The following is a 20,332-nucleotide window of genomic DNA, read 5'->3' as shown; positions in this document are numbered from 1 at the left end:
AGCGGAAGCACGCAGCTGCACAACTCACGGCTAGCAGGGTACACCGCTGCTACTGCATCATGCAACAAGAGTGCGTCGTGGCTGACGTAGGGTTTCCTGCAGGGGAATTAGTCTTGTGCATCGGAACAATGTAAGGGGCGAGCAATAGTCTGGGGAAGTGCCTCGTTCGTGTGACAGAGCACCCATGTAGGGCTTCAGCGGGGGTCAGTACGATGCTAGCGAGATCTATGGAAGGAAGCTAGACTGCGCATGTGATTGTATGTCGATGCATTTCGATGTGCTGAGAAGCTCTCCCAAGAAGCGAGAAGACGGGCTGGACAAGGATCAGGCTTCGAGAATGACAGCGGCTGGCCGACATACTGAACATGCATAGGCCGAAGTTGAGGCTCCTGAAACGTGGACGCGTTAGCCATAGTGGTGGCTGCAGGACATAAGGTCGCTGACAGCGGCACTGTGCGAGGGGGAAACGTTGGAAGGCGCGATCGTAAATCTGGCAGGCCAGAATTCGACATGATCATCATAGCACTCATCAATTGACAACTGACGGCATCTCACGAACATCTTTCGACGGCCATAGCGATAGGTGAAGACAACACTGCCTCGGATTAGGTGGCTGGGAAGAGAATCAAAGGAAGGAACCGACCACTTCGACGTGTGGAAACAACGATTCAATCGCCGTTGCAACTTCTCGACATCCACCTTGCGCCTTCTCAGGACGACTATTGCATCTCGCCATCCGCACTGAAAATCCTTCTATCGCCTCGACAACCCCTCTTCATCCTGCACACAAAGACGTCTGCTGTGCCCCGCCAACGCCTCTCAGGCAGCGGCCTGGTTCACAACAAACGATTCAACACCACGTGCGCCTCTCTCTACACTGCCCACGCAACAACGGCCACGCACCTGGCCCGACTGTTCAACAATCGACTTGGACTGCTGCTGCCGCTGGCCGCCGTCAAGGCCACGTTCTACCTCAACCATAAGCAACCTACCTGCAGGTATCGGCACTTTGCACATTACAAATTCCTTCGATCCTCGGCCTCACCACCAGCCTCTAGGCTGAACAACGTCGCAAAGCACAACTAAGTCGGCTCGATTTCCGTCGTCCACAATGTTCCTCTCCAATGGCTATGACATGAGCAAGCGATACAATGTCGACAGTCTCGGAGTCGCCTACATTGTCATCGCCGCCGTGTGGACTCTGATATTGACCATCGGCTCCCTCTTCCTCATCAAACACCGCGACTTCCATTACCTCCGCATTCGAAACCTGCCTCTCAGCATTGGCAGTGTGGCAACACTCCATGTCTACCTCGTCCTCTGTTTCCTCGCATATGTCCTCAATGGCCACTTCCCTTGTGCGACGGAGTTCTGGATCATGAGCATATACCTGCCGTTGGGCATCGCACTCTTTCATGCCTCCAACACGCAACTTCTCCATGTTGCTATGCTGCAGAAGAAGTTCGCCCGCATTTCACTCACCGAAAGCGAGACCGGTCAGAAGGTCAGACCACCTGTGTGGGTGAGAGCCGTCAACAAGCTGCGGTCATGGGGTCCTACAAAGCGTGCAATGACTCTTATTGGTATTGGCATGGCCGTTCAGGTAAGATTGTCAATGCGCTCCTCGATCCATGCTGACCCTGGCAGTTCTTGTTCGCTGTGATTGTTTTCACTCTCTCGAAGAAATTCCATGCTGGCTTCGGTCTTGTCAAATGGTCCAGTCGTCCGGCCAATGACTTGACTGCGGCCTCTCAGTGCCGTCGTGGCTGGGAGTGGTGGCCTTCAATTGCGTGGCAGTTCGCATGGTCGTGGCTGTACGCTCCATTCTTGCTGTACAAGGTCCGAAACATCTATGACACTCATGGATGGCGTATGCAGACAATTGTGTGCTGTCTTGCTGGGTAAGTTGAATGCCTCGCCTCTGCCTATCGTATTACTGACCTCATAGTCTTCCTGCTTCGCCAATGTGGTTGCTTGCACTGTATCTTCCTCAGATGCAAGAGATTGATCGTAGATGGGTGGCTCCTTTATGGTGAGTATCCTTCCACTTACTGGTGCTTTGACTCACCTCCATCAGGTTCGCTCCCTCCATCATCTTGATGCAAGGCTTTGTCATCTTCGTCCCGTGCTACCAGGTCTTCAAGAACCGTCGTCTTGAGGACGATACTCGCCAGATAATATCTGAGTGGGAGAATCGCAAGAAGCACGGTAGCGTGTACGGCTCCGACCCACGAACCTCCAAGCTGTCCTCGAAGTCGTCCGCGAGCAGCATCCGCCACCTGAACAATCCGGAGTTGTACACGCTTGGTCATCTTGAGAAGTGTCTGCAACTCAATCCCAAGCCGTTGCTACTGTTTGCTGCATTAAAAGATTTTTCTGGCGAAAACATCAGCTTCTTGACTCACGTCCAAGAGTGGAGAGCCAATTGGGCTTCACTGACACCAACAAAGGCGAACGTCCTCCGGAAGAATGGATCTGAGAACTATCGCATGAGCGACAAGTTGTATCGTCAACAGTTCAACCTTGCTGTGCGAATCTATTCGTCCTTTGTCAGCCTCCAATACTCAGACTTTCCCATCAACATCTCCTCGGCACACTTGAAAGAGCTAGACATCCTCTTCGCCGATGCGGCTGCCAAGATGGCCCCAGCCTCTGCTGGAAGTCTGTGCTCGCCCTTCGCTGACTTCGACCTCGAGAAACACCCTCAAATTAGCGTTGGTGAGACTGGATTCTCAGACAACCTTATGCCAGCTCCAGAGTCGGCTCATTACAACCAAGTGCAAGGGCTCAACCTTAAGGGCGTTGATCATTTGCCCGACGATGTCATCATTCCGGCTGCATTCGGTCCTGCGTCGTTCAGTAATGCTGAGGCTAGCATCCGAGAGCTTGTTCTGACCAACACTTGGCCGAAGTTCGTCAACGCCGGCTACGCCAGCAACATGGAACACGGCGAGCTTAAGAAGCGCGTTGATGGCATGTCTCGTGCTCTGAGTGGTATCTGGACCTCCACGATGCAACGCTTCAAGGCTCGCAAGCAGAAGAAGGTCCAGACCGCACTCGAGGAACGCCAGCATAAGTCGGGTAGTGTCCGGACTGCCAGCTCTGATGAAGTCAACTTGGTTTGAGATGGATTCGAGCCACGGAGTCCGCCCGGCCGAAGTTGCGAGTCTGACTCTGGTTGTTACTGTGCAGCAGTCCGACCAAGTATTGCGTAGGTCGATTCCGACTGCACTAATTATGCTGCGATATTGTTCGGAGGAGAGGAGGACTGAAATGGAGCGGCAACAGCTTGTTTGAAGGATCTTAGCAGCATCGAGCACAAGATGAACATGGAAGATGGGTTGAACGGTATTTGAAAGATGGATCGAGATCAGTGAAGGACGAAGAGATACCCAACCACAAGCTACTACGGCACGAATTTTGGTGTGAATCAAGATAGCAAGACATTGAAGATAGCAATGAGAGCCATATTCAAGTCGAAGTTCCTCATTCAGCTTCCTACTCCCCACGGTCAGTCTTCCCGCATTGCGGAACGGCTGCTTCAGACGGATCCAGACGCACATTTATATTCGCTTAAAATTCCTCCGTTACTTGCAGGCCGTGAAGCACGAAGCGTCCGCCGCTTTCAGCCGTCAACATACGAGACGCTGCTCAGTACAATGGTATCGACATCGCAGCAAGGCACAACATGCTACAGTCATACCAACAAAGTGCTAGATAGTCGTCCGGTCTTGAATAGCATTATCTGTCACCCGGCGCTAGATAAGTCCTGCTATTCAGGTAGTCACCCGGTCTGGTACAAAGCCGTTTGTCAACCGGCGTTACTCAGTCTTTCGTGAGACCGGATGGCCTTGTGCAAGCCACCCGTCTGTCTGTCTTCGACATTCATGGCAGGAAGGCTTCTCTCCTTCTGCACTGGGGGCTTCGGACTGTCGCTCTGGCGTACATGATACCTCTGTAGATGTGTTCGAGCTCACACCACTTGGTAGCGATGCTGTGCCGACTGAGTGTTGTAGCCAGTAAAGGTATGTGCGTGGATCGCAGGACCCCATCTTGCAACAGGGACTATAAGATGGCACCGAGTCCACAAGCGACTGAAAACCATGGATGGATGTACCTTTGACAGCCCTCCTCCATGACTACTCATCATCACAACAAGGACGACTCACTCCTCAACATCGCCCTAATATTCTGTACCCTTGCCATCCTTGCCGCTTCCTCGTCGATGTCATCCTCGGCTTCCTCGCGCACATCAGATCCAGCTGCTATGCCGACAGTCTCGAGCCGTTTCGCCTACCTCAGCCCATCGAACTCGTCATCAGACCACTCCTCTGCCTTCCTGATCTCCTGCTCAGTGCTCTCCTGCTCGATCTCCACCCGCCTTTCCAGCCTCCGCTCCTGCAATTCCTTTTTCAAAAACTCCTCCTTCGCCCCCCTCACCACCCTCTGTATATGCTCCGTCCGCTTCTTCCCGTTCCTTGCCTCCCGTAGTGCATGGGCGCGCAGCTGGTCGGCTTCGGCGGCTTCCGGGCCCAGGATCTGCGCGATTTTGCTGCGTCTGCACAACTCGAGTCTTTCCACATCACCAACGTCTTCTCCCCGGATTTGCGCAAGTTTGTTTCGTCGGCGCAACTCGAGTTTCATGCGCTCTGCTGCGCTGTTCTTTTTGCTGGACGTCGAGGAGAATGAGGAGGTGGAGGAGCTACTGGTTTCGGTCCTTGGGGCGATGATGGTTCTGAAGATGGGGAGGTCTGCCCCAACCTTGTGACCGTCGGCGGGTCTGTTGTACTCGGACCCAGAGTTGGAGCCGGGAAAGAGAGCACCTGCGTTGTTCAAGACGTCTTCTTGCGACGGTGGCAGAGGGTGATTCGCTGCCGCGTCATCTTCCACTTGGCCATATGCGGCAAATATGTCGACCTCCTGGTCATACCAGGACACGGGCTGGTGTCTCGGCGAGGCGGTCTCTAGGCTTTGTCCAGCCAGGGAGGGAACTCGAGACATGGTCTCGTTCGCACATATGCTGTCCGTGGGGTCTAGTACGAGCTCCAACAGACCATCCTTGTAGGCTCTCGGGCGGAGAACACTTCGCGGCGGGATTGGCGGCGGTTGATCCATGGCGACATATAGAATTTGATCGGGACGATGCTGGCCTGTCAGTGACGTGCGCTCGGGGAGCTGCTGCCCGCTTGGAGTATCCATGGCAAGTGCTGACGGCGTTACTTCGTAGTCTTCGAGTGCATGCGCAGGTGCTGACTTCCCTGCGACAGGACGTCTGCGTGCATGTGGGTGAAGCGGGACGGGCTTGAGTGCCTGCTTCTGCGCGGCTGATAGCCCGAGGGAGAGTTGACTGAGTGCTTCGGAAGGAGCACTCTCAACCGCGTGGGCTATCTCGAATTCATTCAACACCTTGAGCTGCTTGCCGTGGCGCAGAACCGACGCCTTGGCTTCGAGAGACGAGTCGCTGGAAGAGGTCTCAGACTTCTTCTCTGGCATAGATCCGGGTGTTTCGCGAGGTTCAGTATCCATGTTCGTGGGCTTGAATGTGACTGGAGGTATTGTGGGGCTATCCAGGAGGCTGCCATTGACCTGAGGCGGCTTGCTATGCGTGTTGCGGGGTATGCTCTTCGACGGCACATCGGTTAGGATCGGCCTGCGCGCGGCAACGGCAACATGAGTCTGTGTGCCTCTGCTGACACGGTCACTCGATGTTTGAGGCGTTGACGTTGTAGACGTGGCCGAAGCCGAGGGATCACTGTTCCGTGCTGTTCCACTGCTAAGCATGCTCGACACACCATCCTTCGGGTGGGCAACTCTGTGCTGGGCTGAATGTGATTCTGTGGAAGGGCTATCTTCTGTACTGGTTGAACTCAAATTCCGCAGTGCCTGTATGGGCTTGTGTCTCGACGAGAAAGTTGTTGCAAGTCTCCTGACAGATGCTGTACGTTGATCTGAGGCTCCCAATTGAGCGGCATGAATGAATGTGCCATCCATGCTTGAGTCTGACGACGATGTGTTGTGAGACGGCGTCAGCAGCACGCCATCCAATACTTGATACGTTCGTTGACGATGCCGAGCTGTTCGTGCTTGCTCTGTCTCGTCGAGAGGCGCATCGCTAGAAATAGTGGACTCTATCGACATCCGATGTACAGATCTCTTGATTGAGGGAGGCAGCCACGGGCTTGCCACTTCTCGCAGAGGAGATGGGTTGGTGTCATCTGTGTCATCTGTGTCCTGGCTCGGCCAAAACTGAGTCACATCTAGGAGTGGTTGGTGGTCCGATGGCAGGTCTAGATAGCGTTCGGAGGAGCCTGTACCTGACTTGCCATTCTTGATGGCTATCGATCCAATCCTTTTGAAAGCACTGCCAAGAGCTTTTCGACTCAACCCACTGTAGGCCTTGGGCTGACCTACCACAGTCCCTGCGCGGATCGCATCAACGACTGACTTTGAAGGCTGGGTCTCGGGACGTGGCGGCGCGAACACAGGCTCTGTGTCTTCGTAGGGCTGTGCGCTGGACAAGCCATGGTTTTGTTCACGCTGCATAGGCCAGGAGATCTGCAGCGGTTTCGTAGATGGCTTTAAGGCGGTTATTCGATGCAGACCTTTATTAACAAATCTCGGTAGCGCAGACTTTGACGACGTTGTGACAAACGGCGGGGCCGGATGAAGTACAGGAGTGTTGGCAGAAGACTGACCGGACGTTGCTGTCATTGAAATGGCCTGGGTAGCATAACTATGAGGATGCGGTGGGAGGTCTGCCATATAGAATTCGCTGTAGACGTTCGCGATGTTTACATGGGACCCGCTAGGACGCACACTTGCAGAGCGACTAGAAGTCTCGACCATCTGCTGCGGTGTCTCCCGATATGTCCGCTCGAATGGCGGTCTGGATGCTTGGGTCTTGGGACGTTGCCTCGTAAGCCTTCTGGCGACATTCATCCGAGTGCGAGGTCTGATTGCTGAGGGAGGAATACACCACAAGCCAATACTATTATGACGGTGGTTCGTTTGCGGATGTGACGAGATCCTCCTATGTCCTGACTGCTTCAATGACTCGATTCCGTTGGTATGCGCTGTTGAGCGTGAATGGTCGCGTTTCTGTTTGCATCTTTGAATGCCGCTATTCCTGGTAGAACGTATATCGTTGCCAGCACGAGTCGATACTGAGCGCTCTCCAGAGTTTGTCCTAGATGTGATCGCATCTCTCCTTTCACATTGCACTGCCCGTGTCCGTCCAGCAGTAGGAGAAGCGATCGGCCATGAAAAATTGACCTCACTCGTCTTTGCTACACCGCCTTGAGAAGTGATAGACCGTGTGATGGCAGTCATTCTGAATGATTCTGTGAACGAAGGCGACGGGCGTTGTTCCGCGCTGACGCAAAGGATGAAGGCGTATATGTACTGAGCTAGTCCAGCAAGAAGTGGTCAGAAGAAATCCGCAACGACTCCAGATGCGCTACATATGACCGAAGAGCCACGGTGGCTTCACACGTTGGATTTTCGTCTGGCAACATTCTCTTGGCTTATCCGGTTTTCAATTATGAATATACGGCGTCCTGGTCGTAAAGGGAACAGCTGTGCGAACACAAACTTTAACATCACCAGACTTCTCCAGATCCAGGTGCGCGGCTCAGGAACTTCGTGCGGCATTCGATTGGTGCGGTTCCGCCTTCATCATGATGTAAAGTGAGTCTTGAAGAATGTCTTAATCGCATCGCCCTGTTCCGTGGGAGACGAGTCGCATAGTAATGGCTCGATTATGGGCGCGATGTGGCATTCCCCGTTGCCAATGACCAGCTCAAAGTGGTCTTCCGGCGTGACTGATCTGTACTTGGCGGCCCATGCGATTGTATGGTCGAGCAAGATCTCGTGACTGCCTGACGATGCAAAACAATGGGACACTTTGAGCTCGGCGCCCTTCCACCATTCTGCATCAGCATCGAGCGGCTCGGCATAAGGAGTCGATGGTTTCCCGGCGAGGTAGTCGCGAGCCCACATGGCTTCGGACGGAACGGCACATATGTCCTTCTGTGCGTTCACCGTCATGGAAGGATAATCGTACTGAAACGAGAGCCAAGGCCCTAACAGGACCATCGCCTTCAGCGGCTTGTCGACTTGGACTTCGGGCAAGTCGTTGCTTGGGTGCAGCATCAGTGATAGCAATGCCAGGCAAATGTTGGCTCCAGCGGAGTCGCCAGCTATGGTCACGTCGGACGGCGACCGACCCAGCTCTGATAGAACGTGCTTCAAGCACTCTGCTGCTTCGTATATCTGGGTTGGATAGGTTGCGAAGGGCACCAAAGTGTATGCCAAGAAGAGGAAGGCGACATTCTTTCGACTCCCGGCATTGACATCACTTGCGACATCGTCCGCCCAGAATCGTATGTGGTCGTCCTCTCCATCCAAGCTGAAGCCGCCACCTGAGCAATACGTCAATGTTGGTCTCGAAAGAGGTTCTGATCTGCTTACCATGAAAGTAGATCACGATGTTCTTGGCCGAAGGTGATCCAATCCAAAATGCTTCGGTGCCAAATTTGAGGTTGAGAACTTGAGGCACTATTCCGTGCTTTTTGCAGTACTTCCTGTACAGATCTCGAAAGGGCGGACTGATGTATTGCAACTGGGCAGTTGACAGCCGAACGCCTACCTACAGGTGTGTGTTAGATTGCTTGTGGCCATGCTGTTTGGCCTGCTTGCCTTGCGGACTACGGCATGTGAGACATGATGCCGATAGCTGACAGCTCCCCGCTCTCCTCGAAAGCCTGCGGTCAATAGACCCGCGATTATCGTGAATGCTACATGAGTCCGTCAGTCTAAGGCCTTCATGACGAGTATCGGAATCGGATCTACCCAGAGAAGATAGTCCAGGAACGAGATCGAGCTTTTCAAGTAATGTGGGATCCCCAAACGTTTGCCCTGGTCGGCGGTACGCTTTCTGCGTCGCTCCGAACATGATCTATAGTTGAGGGACTGTTTCGTAGCTGTAGTATCATAGAGGGTGAAGCAAGCAGTATGCGCGAGGAGTGGTACATCTAGCAGCCCTCCGCGAAGCTGTCAGGGCTTGCTGATTGACGTTGAAGGCATGGTGAGTGAGAACCGCTTAGATCGCCGAGCGGCGGGAACGATCAGATATGATCGTGCGTGTCCACGCAACACGCGTGCCTCCAGACCAGATCCGATGTCAAGAAGGTTTTGTCCAAGTCGGATCTGGCTGTGGCTGGGATGACGAAGCCATTCCTGGAAGGTTTGGCTAGCGCTCCTTCTCACCGCACTGCAAAACACACGACAGGCATGTCGGGGCGCCATCTCATTATTCATACAGCTTGCGCGGAATCCTGAATCATTTCGGTGTTCAATGTCTGGCACGACCAGTCTCGCCGAGTCTAGGGTTGTGGTATGTGGTAGCTGCATTGAAGGTCAACCCATCGAAGCACTAGCATTGACTGAATAGACCTTGTGTCAGTCAGGTCATACACGGTTACCGAGGCAAGTGCGTATCAACAAGTTGCCCAGGCGTGCATGGCGCGGAAGGTACGGATCATACAACTATCAAGATATGAAGAAACTATGATCATGAAAGGCTCATTCTATCACCAATTCGCTACGCCCGGGTCTCGTAATCCCGGCTCGCCATCACACGTATCCTGCATAGCCACTGTGACGCTCCAACAGTTAATGTCTCTGCGATACGTGGGTACTGTCGTGCTCATCGTTGTCCCAAATATCTGAAGTCCGCGACTTGTGTATCACCGATTCTCGACAAGCCCACAGCTGCGTACCAGCGGGAGCTTTGGCTGGGCGTGTCGAATGAATCACGAGCTGATCTCTTGGCCGTTCTGTGCAGCGTTCGCAGCCTGTGCTTGTTCGATAGTCAGACCACCCTGGCCCGCCAGCTCGTCTTGCGACTGATCGACATTGTGGTAATCCAAGATCTCGGAATACATCATGATCTTCCACGTGTCCACGGGCAGATCAGCATCGTTGAAAGACCAATCAAACTTCTCCTCTGCGACTGGCTCGTCCGTAGGATCGTGATATGGCGCAAGATATTCGTGTGTAAGGCCCTGACCAGCTGAAACACGCTTTCGAGGGTCAAAGACCAGCATACGTTCGAGCAGATCGATCGCAGAAGGGTCCGCATTCTTGAATTTGCTGCTGAGTGGTTGCCGTTCTCGCTTGGGCAGGGACTGGACGAATCGAAGCGTGTTCTCGCTGCAGATGGTCTCAATCACATCTTGCGGAGGTGTGCCCAATAGCTCTGTGATGATAGAGAATTGGTTGACGTGGTCCTTGCCGGGGAATAGAGGTTTGCCCTCGAGCATCTCAGCGAATATGCAGCCAGCTGACCAAATATCCACTTCGATGTCGTACTTTTGCCACGTGAGCATGATCTCGGGCGCGCGATAGTACCGTGTCGACACATAGCCCGTCATCTGTGGGTCCTGGATACGTGCGAGGCCAAAATCGCAGATCTTGAGGTCGCAATTCTCGTTGACGAGAATGTTGCTGGGCTTGAGATCTCGGTGAACGACACCAGCCGAGTGAACATATTTGAGACCGCGCTGCGTGGATCAGTATGATTCCCTGCTGTATCTGAGGTGTGAACCCACCAGAATTTGGTACAGGAAGTATTGGATGAACTGCTTCTCCAGTGGCCGCGAAGTCAGCAGTCGATGCAGATCCGTGCCCAATAGCTCTGTCACGAAATAGATATCCTCAAGAGGCGAAATGAAGATATCGCTCAGGGAGATAACCTAGAGATCTTTCAGTACCGTATTTTCTGCCTGCTCGTGGCGTTTTCTTACGTTCTCGTGTCGGAGGTGCTTCAAGAGCTTCAGCTCTCGGTAGGTGCGCTTAGAGAGGACGGGCGTCGAGAAAGGCTTCATGATCTTCTTGACCGCCACTGGCTGCTGCGTCAATTGATCTTTGGCGGAGCTTAGAAGGGTCAGCTTCACTGCTAAGGTGCTTGAACGTAATCTGGACTTACCAGACCAGACCGAATGCTCCCATGCCGACGGGCTGAAGATCTGTGTATCTATTTCCGGTCAGTCTTAGGCGTTGCAGTGTTGGCGCCGAAGAGCCTACCGGCTTGTGATCTCGAAAGTAGTCCCAAAGATTTGGGCGCGCACGAATTCCGCCATCTTGAATGAAAATGCGCAGTGATCTGGTGTGTTCAGGTATGTTGTGGTGGCAGATGCGAGATGCTGTCGATGTGTATGCCGGGTTTGATGCGGCAGGCCGGAGGGGCTATATCTGTAACGGTGGGGTGACTAAGGATGCTAGGCGCTGTGACTGATGAGGGTTGTGACAACGTCGAACGACACTTGACTCGGAACACTGATTGACTGCACTCTCGTTGTCAAGCAAGATGATCTAGGAGCGGTGAATGCAAAAAGGTATACAGAATAGTAGCGAAGGTCTTGGACTAGCGACGGCGAAAACAACAACAGCCTTTTCAGCGGCGATCACCCAGCTGCACGTCGAGAGGCGGAATTCGTTATGTTTGACAGATGAGCTTCAACGTCGCAGCTTCGAGATCTACTTTGAGCTGCTTATAGCCAGCTGCACGCACCCGCCAGGGTCGAGTCATGTGTAGATTCGGCAGGTCTTGTTTCTTGAGGCGGGCGCCGTTGTTTGTTTGATACACCCTGAGGCTCCGGGTGTCCACCATACGAGATCTCTTGCAGATCAGAAACGCTGGTTGCGATCGTAAAAGGGAAGCAGGAATTGACACCCAGCACACCAGCCACAGCTTGTGGCCAATTCCACCAATCCGGCAAATCGGCTTTTGTTTCCGGGGTTCCTGACTGGGATCTACACATGCCCTGAGGCTGAAGCCCGAGTGACGGGAAGTCAGGGTGTTGGGTATAATGGTGTGTGAGCTACGCTGGAACTGGTTCATGTGCTGTAAAACAATACCCACCAATGCTGGCTGTCTATCGTAAGGTCTGACAGCTTCTGTGGCAATATCAGAAAGTTCGGAGAGCATCGCCACATGTTCGATGATTCAGCCAGATATCAAGTTCTTGTCTCCAAAGCTGGCCAATAAGACAAGTTATCGCCATTTGGTGATGAGCCAGTCCCAGCTGCTTCGTCGACAAACGAAGCCGCCCTTCGCGACAGTAAGGCTGATCGATAGCTGCAGCAACCCGGGCTATCGGTATCTGAGGACGAGCGACAGTCATGAAGACTGGTCGAGCGAAACGAATAACACTCCATACTTCGTCATTGCTGGTGTTGCCAGGCCATGGTGTCACGCCCACGCCTGACTTGGACGGTACATGTTCAAGAAGCCGCGTAATGCATCACTGCTTGGATACCAGAGGCGGTCACACCGGCGGCGGCTTCTTGTTGCAAGGAATTGTTCGTCCGGGAGCGTCCTCTGCGATTAATAGAGAAGTCAATCCAGCGGGAAGGCATACATGAAGTTGAGGGAACCCAACTATTATGGGCGGGACGTGAAGTGATTAAGAAGCGTGGGCACCGATTGCCCGTCGGGTAGCATCTGCTGATCTTAACCTATAATTCGACCCCAGTACCGACTCTGAGCAAAAGCACCTGAGATCCAGCATGAGGGGTGAATTAGGCGACTCGTGGCAGACTAGTAGATATGCCTTGGTTCCGAAACATGCGAGAGTGCACTCATCACGGAATCTGGGGATATTCGAGATCCAATCCTGTTACTACCTGAGCCTTTCACAACAGAGCCTCTGCTGGTGAGTGCCTTCAAGCACACTGTCTCGGGATTTTCGTGTGTCAGCCTACCAATGCAGGAAGCATCCAGATTGCCCATGATGGTATGAAGGACCGTACTTTGCGGGCGGAGAGCGCCGTGAGAGTCTGCCTGGTATCTGTTTGAGGCTCCTTTGCAATTAGATGGATCTACCCGTACGTGTTGACCGCTGCGCGAAGAGGGCACGCACGCACTTCAGCATGACGACAGTGCACTCTTGCTGCATTTTGTCACAAGAAATTAGGCACTCGGGACGGTGATACTGTCTCCCCAGATGTTCATTTCCAGGGTAGCTGAGAATAATTTGAGATTTCGGTGGCTTTTATATTGCCTGCTAGGAGTGGTGACTTAGCTAATTAGGCATGAACGGGTCTGGAGTCAAGGGCTTAACCACACTGAACTCCCTATTCGTAGGCTTCAGCCCGCGTGGTCGCGCTTAGGAGCATAGGCCAAGATCGTCTGGCTCGCTTTCTTCTCCTCCCATTTTCCACTCAAAGTTCACTCCGCTTCGAGTGTTCGTTCAGGAAGGGCCGGGGCCCAGGTCTATCATCTTGCTCCTCCCTCGTCCCGTCTTTCCCTCCAAGAGCTTTAACCCGGTGCTGTCACGACTCCTCGCTTCACCTTTGACGCCCATCTCACTACAATCTATTCAGAACGACTATACATCCCGAAAATTGAGCTTCGCTCGACACAGATCAAGGGCTCGTCTGCGACCTCGACCAGGCTTCCTGGTACCTCCCCTCAACTTCAGCTCTCCACCCATTTTGCAACATTTGACACCACCTGTTCCCCGATCGGACGTTCAAATCGCTACAACAAACCTCACTTAATCTACCCCGTCGCGTTTTAGCTCTCGCACGTGGAGAGTCGCCGTCGCTGCAGTTCGAACCAACTTGTGGCGCAGCTGACCGAGTCGGGCTGGTCTGGAGTCGAATCCACCTAAGGATCGCCCAAGCTCGGCAGAAGCTGGAGACGACACGCTGTGCGCACGTCGCAGCGCGGCTCGTCGATAGTCGCGCGTAGTCGCCCTAGCTACAAGCTACATCACAATGGGTGCTTGCGGAAGCACAGAAGCGGGAGGCGAAGATACCGAACAAAAGAAGAGAAGTCAAGCTATCGATCGTAAGCTCGAGGAAGACTCGCGCAGATTACGACGAGAATGCAAGATTTTACTGCTTGGTAGGTCGCTCACTGATCAGCGTGACTGTAGTCGATCTAACTTGCGACCAGGTTCCGGCGAGAGCGGAAAGTCAACGATCGTGAAGCAGATGAAGATCATCCATCAAAATGGTTATTCACAAGAAGAACGAGCGCTATATCGTCTCACCGTATACAAGAACCTGATTGACTGCATGAAGGCCCTCATAGGCGCCATGCAGCAGTTCGAAATCGATACCGACAACGAAAAAGTCAAGGAAGCAATAGTGTATATCGAAAGCTATAATGTGGACCCAGACCCTGACAGCACACTCGAGCCCAAAGCCGCCGAGGCAGTCGAACGAATATGGAAAGATCCCGCTTCGGCTAAAACGATGGAGCGGCAGAGCGAGTTCTATCTGATGGACTCAGCATCATAGTAAGTTACTACCGCAATGTCGGTGTTGCGCGACGGACGTACTGACGATCGGTATAGTTTCTTCGACCAGGTGCAACGGCTGGCCGCTCCAGACTACGTGCCCGATGAGGCAGATGTATTGAGAGCGCGTACCAAGACCACAGGTATCTACGAAACGAGATTCACGATGGGTCAGCTCAGCATACAGTAAGCCCCGGATCATGCCATCATAGGGAGCGGGACTGACTCTTAGCAGCATGTTCGACGTTGGCGGACAAAGAAGTGAGCGGAAAAAGTGGATTCACTGCTTTGAAAATGTCACTTCAATCATTTTCTGTGTGGCGCTGTCAGAATACGACCAAGTTCTCTTGGAGGAGGCCAATCAAGTAGGTGACATCCGAGTCGCTTCGATCACGTTAGCTGACTTTGCCAGAACCGAATGATGGAATCCCTGGTGTTATTTGACTCAGTCGTAAACTCGAGGTGGTTCATGCGGACGAGTATCATTCTCTTCCTCAACAAAGTCGATCTCTTCAAGGAGAAGCTGGGGCGATCGCCACTTGGCAACTATTTCCCAGACTATTCGGGCGGCAACGACGTCAACAGAGCCGCCAAATACCTTCTATGGCGGTTCAACCAGGTGAACCGCGCACAGTTGAATCTCTATCCTCAGTAAGTGTTTAGGAAGCTCTGATCAATTCCTGCTGACGTCGATAGTCTCACACAAGCCACCGATACAACAAATATTCGACTCGTGTTTGCAGCCGTAAAGGAAACTATTCTACAAAACGCGCTCAAGGATTCAGGCATTTTATGATCACAACGAAACGACCGACATCGACGACTTGGGTATATCGGAAATCGGACCTGGCGTGACCGGACAGCACTGGTGAAACAGGCCTATACGAGGAAGGCCTCTCACCACCCCACTTGCAGGCTCCGGGCGGGCTCCAGGCGTCTACAGCCATTCCATGCGAGACAGTGCGATAGCATGCTCATCACGGCGCAGATATGGGGCATGCCCGCATCACGACTTGGAAAACTTCTTTGGAAAGCTGGGCAGATCGCACGCATAGGGTGCCGGTCCTCCTGGAGTGTTTTGATAATTTGCGCGAACTGCAGCGTCTTGTTTGGAAAGAAGAAATGAGAGGTTGGTGGCAGTGAGAACATGACCTTGGACAAGGAGGAGAAGAGAAGAGGCCGGAGACAGTCCCAGGATCGTGCACTTATGCGGAATGATACACCATTCACGTGTGGTAGAGCCACTGGAGAAGGGAGGAGACAAGAGGACGCGGACATGCTAGCCATGTGTATTGACTACAATACCAGCAAGGGTCGAGGATCTGATCTGTCGAAAGGTAAGAAGGATGTAATGCCACCCAATGATGAGGAAAGTGCAGATCATTTTATTGACATGAAGTGTCGTCCCTTCTGGTCGTGTTCAACGGGCCTCTGAGCATTCTTGACAACCCCCACACCAGTTCCTCCCCCAGCATCAAGCACTCCTGGCACTTGGAGATTTCCCCCACAGCCACGGACGAACTCCCCGGCTCAGCTCATTTGCCCCTCGCTCAACACTCTGCCCCGCCTCAACTAATAATCGGCGAAATTCTGAGACAATTGCATTCAAGAAGTACACGGTGTCACAGGCCACTATAATACTCTCGCTGTGCGGCGAACCGTGCTCATGAGTCGCATGCCCTCAGGTACATGACACGGGCGCAGACTGCCGCTTGAGGCCGCTGAGCATGCCTAAAACGCGTGAACGTGACAAAGCAGAGCTCGACTGCTACTTGAACACTCAGCACCCACATATGGAACACATATCAATGATAGCACGCTCACCGCCACGGCCATGGCGCAAACAATTCATCGCATACTAATACCTAAGACTCACCCAAACGAGCTTGGGCTTATAGAGAATCGACGATCAGCGCCCATGCTCATATCAGTGTGGATACTTGCATGTGGCCTGGAATGCGGCGGGTGTAGCTACAGCAGCACTTTCTATTCGCGAAGGGGTGCTTTCCATCTATTATGTAGTCCAGATTGTGGCTTCTATACTGCAGTAGCTCCTTAATCATCCAGTCGTTTGCTCGACGGGTGCCACTGCCAGGATATACTATTGCTGGAGTTCCTGCAGCTTTGAAGTGAAGCCACTGCTTTAAAGTCAATTCCTCACACTCAAAAAGCTTTCCCCCGGACGTTGCTGCTGCCAGAATATTTCTGGAGTATACTGCTGCTCTCCCTCAGCTCAGCACCTCTGGCAGCTATCTTCTGTGAGACTCCGTTCTCTCTGCCGGGTGTAGTTTGCTGTCGTTAGTGAGGGTCTCAGGGTAGTCGTCGCTTCACATCCCACCACACTCCCCCACCATGGCTGCCGCAGCAGTCGACAAAGCTCCTCGAGAGCGAACGCTGAGCACGCATGCTCCGGTCAGCACTCTGCAAGGTCCAGTCGGGCCTGGCTTCTCAAGACCAAAGCACAAGAGAACAGGTACGAATGCATACCCCAGCAGAACGCAGGTCGCTCATACAAACAGTCACCGGTCTGGGCCCCAGCGAGATCAAGTCTGTCGAGAGCAGTATTCCAGAGCATATGAGAGAAGCATGGCGCAAATTCGTACGTTGGTAGCCATGAGCGAGCAGAACGACAGCTGAGTCTTTATACAGTCTGCTTCTGGCTTCAAGACCACAGATGAGTTCGAGGTAGGACATTCTCTTGGGGACGAGATGCTGGTGCTGACAAGAGTGCTCAGAAAGAGGTTGTCAAACACATCGAGACGACTCTCGCTCGCTCTCTGTTCAACTGCGATGAGCTGTACGTATTCCTGCATGTATATACGCCCTGCGACTGACGATCCTGAAGCGCGGCATACTCCGGAACGGCTCTTGCATTCAGAGATCGTCTGGTTATTGACTGGAGTGAGTGATCAGAAAGATGGAGGAGATGGGAGGCTAATACGAAGCTCAGACAAGACGCAGCAGAGACAGACTTTCGCTGATCAGAAGCGAATCTACTGTAAGATCTGAATGCTGGAGCACGAGCATCGATCACTGACTGACCGCAGACCTTTCCCTCGAGTTTTTGATGGGAAGGGCGCTCGACAATGCCATGCTCAATGTCGGTCTCAAGAACGTTGCCAAAGACGGTCTCGCCGACCTGGGCTTCCGAATCGAAGACGTCGTAAACCAGGAACACGATGCAGCTCTCGGCAATGGTGGTCTCGGACGGTTGGCGGCTTGTTTCCTCGACAGCATGGCATCCCTCAACTACGCTGCGTGGGGCTACGGTCTCAGATACCGATACGGCATCTTCAAGCAAGAGATCGAGAACGGCTACCAGGTTGAGATTCCGGATTATTGGCTCGATTTCAACCCCTGGGAGTTTCCTCGCCATGATGTGACTGTGGATGTGCAATTCTACGGATGGGTCAACAAGTACACCGACGAGAACGGCAAGCAGGTCACTTCATGGCAGGACGGCGAGGTCGTGGTTGCAACTGCCTACGATGTGCCTGTCCCAGGGTACGGCACGCCCACAGTGAACAATCTTCGGTTGTGGTCCAGCAAGGCTGCCTCCGGCGAGTTTGACTTTGCCAAATTCAATGCAGGCGAGTACGAAAGTGCTGTTGGCGACCAGCAGCGTGCCGAAACCATCTCTGCCGTGCTCTATCCCAACGACAACCTGGAGAGAGGCAAGGAATTGCGCCTGAAGCAGCAGTATTTCTGGTGTGCTGCATCTCTCTACGACATCGTGAGACGCTTTAAGAAGACCAAGAGAAAGTGGTCAGAATTCCCCGATCAGGTCGCCATTCAGCTCAACGATACTCACCCAACACTCGCAATTGTCGAGCTTCAGCGCATTTTGACTGATCTGGAAGGCCTTGAATGGGATGTTGCATGGGATATTGTTGGGAGAACTTTCGGCTATACCAACCACACCGTCCTCCCTGAGGCCCTGGAGAAGTGGTCTGTTCCCCTGATCCAGAACTTGTTGCCTCGCCATCTTCAGGTGAGCAATCCTTTTCTTTTCTCAAGACGTAGCTGCTTCCTGGACTCTGGACTCTGGACGACATGAAATTTTTTGGTGGGGGGCTCCTGCCATTCGACAAGTTCACTTGACGCGTCAATTCACCACGCGTGCCTTCCCTCCGGTGACTGGATGCACTTCGACAACTCTGGACTCCAGCTTGTTCAACCTCTCATTCTCACTTTCAACACATCACTTTCATCAAGAATTCATCGAACCTGAGCTGCTTGACCTTCAACTTCAGCTTCTTTGACCTGTCGTCTCCTAGATGCCCCTAGTTTACTGCTGTTGATACCATGAGAGAAATATGCTAATGAAATGCTTTGAAAAGATTATCTACGACATCAACCTGTTTTTCCTACAACAGGTCGAGAAGCGCTTTCCCAAGGACCGAGAGCTGCTCTCACGAGTGTCGATCATCGAGGAGTCCCAGCCTAAGATGGTCCGCATGGCATACTTGGCCATCGTTGGCTCGCACAAGGTCAATGGAGTGGCTGAGCTGCATTCCGATCTCATCAAGACTACAATTTTCAAGGACTTTGTGCGGATCTACGGACCGGACAAGTTCGGGAATGTGACGAACGGCATCACACCACGTCGCTGGTTGCACCAAGCCAATCCCAGATTGTCTGAACTCATCGCCTCCAAGGTCGGAAGCTACGAGTTCTTGAAGGATCTGACCCTTCTCAACAAGCTGGAGGCTTTTGCTGACGACAAGGAGTTCAAGAAAGAATGGGCGGAAATCAAGTACGCCAACAAGGTTCGACTGGCTCAGCACATCCAGAAGAGTACTGGAGTCAGCGTCAACCCCAAGGCTCTGTTCGACGTTCAGGTCAAGAGAATACACGAGTATAAACGTCAGCAACTGAACATCTTCGGTCTCATTCATCGATACCTCGCCATCAAAGGTATGTCACCAGAGGAACGCAAGAAGCTTGCACCGAGAGTCTCAATCTTTGGAGGCAAAGCTGCTCCCGGCTACTGGATGGCAAAAACAATCATCCACTTGGTAAACAAGGTCGGTGAGGTTGTCAACAACGACAAAGATGTTGGTGACCTGCTCAAGGTTATCTTCCTGGAGGACTACAATGTCAGCAAGGCGGAGATCATCGTTCCTGCTTCTGACATCAGCGAGCATATCTCAACAGCTGGCACAGAGGCATCCGGAACCAGCAATATGAAATTTGTGCTCAACGGCGGTCTGATCATTGGCACGCTTGATGGTGCCAATATCGAGATCACGCGCGAGGTGGGCGAAGACAACGTTTACCTCTTCGGCACGCTGTCCGAAGACGTCGAGGACCTCCGGCACAAGCACTTCTACAGCAAGACTGACTTCAACCCCGAGCTCAAGAAAGTATTTGACTTCATCAAGAGTGGAGCTTTTGGAGACCAGTCCGCCTTTTCGGCTCTCATCAACGGCATTGTCGACCACGGCGATTATTACCTTGTCGGTGATGACTTCGATTCATACTGCAAGACCCAGGACCTCATTGATGAGGACTACAAGGACCAGGATGCGTGGGTCACGAAGAGCATCCAGGTGGTACGTGTTGGATCCGAGACGATACGGTCTGTTTGCTAACATAGTACAGGTATCACGCATGGGCTACTTCACAAGTGACAGATGCATCAATGAGTACGCTGACACAATTTGGAACATCGAGCCTCTGCAGGTCAAGGAAGAGGATGAAGGTATGTTTTGATTCGTGACCCTCGACATAGCCTTTGCTGACCACACTTCAGTGAGAGCACGCACTGGTTGGAGACATAAGATTCAGCATGAGCGGTCCACGAAGTAACGCACAGCGATCAGAACGAGGGATGAAGACAAAAGTCGAACACTTCTAGAAGTGAGCGGTAGACCCTAGATAGCCGCTACAAGGACATGGATATCAACTACTGGAGACCATTGCCAGAATTGGGTAGAAGCCAGATTATTCTTATGAGGCAGGCGACGAACAGGTGTTTACCAACCTTCTGTCAATGCAGGTCTTTCGTACCTTCCAATCTG

At 52.7% G+C, this 20,332-nt stretch overlaps 6 protein-coding genes across 6 annotated transcripts; 3 read left to right on the top strand and 3 right to left on the bottom strand.

Moving 5' to 3' along the window:
- Window positions 1-1,111: 1,111 nt before the first annotated feature.
- AB675_6849 (uncharacterized protein) lies at window positions 1,112-3,125 on the top strand (the record flags this gene model as incomplete). The annotated part of the gene is made up of 4 exons (XM_018147171.1): window positions 1,112-1,603; window positions 1,648-1,901; window positions 1,949-2,032; window positions 2,078-3,125. The coding sequence occupies 4 exons, from the start codon at window positions 1,112-1,114 to the stop codon at window positions 3,123-3,125; spliced, it is 1,878 nt and encodes a 625-aa protein (XP_018003384.1).
- A 1,168-nt stretch (window positions 3,126-4,293) lies between these two features.
- On the bottom strand, window positions 4,294-6,762 carry AB675_6848 (uncharacterized protein; the record flags this gene model as incomplete). Its single annotated transcript, XM_018147170.1, has 1 exon — window positions 4,294-6,762. One exon carries the CDS (start codon window positions 6,760-6,762, stop codon window positions 4,294-4,296), a length of 2,469 nt encoding a protein of 822 aa, XP_018003577.1.
- A 912-nt stretch (window positions 6,763-7,674) lies between these two features.
- On the bottom strand, window positions 7,675-8,953 carry AB675_6847 (Esterase; the record flags this gene model as incomplete). Its single annotated transcript, XM_018147169.1, has 4 exons — window positions 7,675-8,420; window positions 8,470-8,647; window positions 8,740-8,795; window positions 8,851-8,953. The coding sequence occupies 4 exons, from the start codon at window positions 8,951-8,953 to the stop codon at window positions 7,675-7,677; spliced, it is 1,083 nt and encodes a 360-aa protein (XP_018003123.1).
- An 859-nt stretch (window positions 8,954-9,812) lies between these two features.
- Window positions 9,813-11,141, bottom strand: AB675_6846 (Mitogen-activated protein kinase hog1; the record flags this gene model as incomplete). The annotated part of the gene is made up of 5 exons (XM_018147168.1): window positions 9,813-10,562; window positions 10,611-10,754; window positions 10,806-10,935; window positions 10,988-11,035; window positions 11,086-11,141. The coding sequence occupies 5 exons, from the start codon at window positions 11,139-11,141 to the stop codon at window positions 9,813-9,815; spliced, it is 1,128 nt and encodes a 375-aa protein (XP_018003189.1).
- Window positions 11,142-13,782: 2,641 nt separating this feature from the next.
- On the top strand, window positions 13,783-15,105 carry AB675_6845 (Guanine nucleotide-binding protein alpha-3 subunit; the record flags this gene model as incomplete). The annotated part of the gene is made up of 6 exons (XM_018147167.1): window positions 13,783-13,912; window positions 13,964-14,309; window positions 14,367-14,495; window positions 14,545-14,674; window positions 14,722-14,960; window positions 15,006-15,105. 6 exons carry the CDS (start codon window positions 13,783-13,785, stop codon window positions 15,103-15,105), a joined length of 1,074 nt encoding a protein of 357 aa, XP_018003253.1.
- A 1,556-nt stretch (window positions 15,106-16,661) lies between these two features.
- Window positions 16,662-20,120, top strand: AB675_6844 (Glycogen phosphorylase; the record flags this gene model as incomplete). Its single annotated transcript, XM_018147166.1, has 10 exons — window positions 16,662-16,782; window positions 16,829-16,908; window positions 16,959-16,994; window positions 17,045-17,106; window positions 17,155-17,210; window positions 17,260-17,307; window positions 17,357-18,300; window positions 18,650-19,864; window positions 19,914-20,013; window positions 20,065-20,120. The coding sequence occupies 10 exons, from the start codon at window positions 16,662-16,664 to the stop codon at window positions 20,118-20,120; spliced, it is 2,718 nt and encodes a 905-aa protein (XP_018003323.1).
- Between the last annotated feature and the right edge of the window lie 212 nt (window positions 20,121-20,332).

The sequence above is a fragment of the Cyphellophora attinorum genome (assembly GCF_001299255.1).
Source record: "Cyphellophora attinorum strain CBS 131958 chromosome Unknown Contig5, whole genome shotgun sequence".
NCBI classification, from domain to species: domain Eukaryota; kingdom Fungi; phylum Ascomycota; class Eurotiomycetes; order Chaetothyriales; family Cyphellophoraceae; genus Cyphellophora; species Cyphellophora attinorum.
The sequence above is the reverse complement of the archived record's forward strand: the minus strand, read 5'-3'. Positions and strand labels throughout refer to the sequence as shown.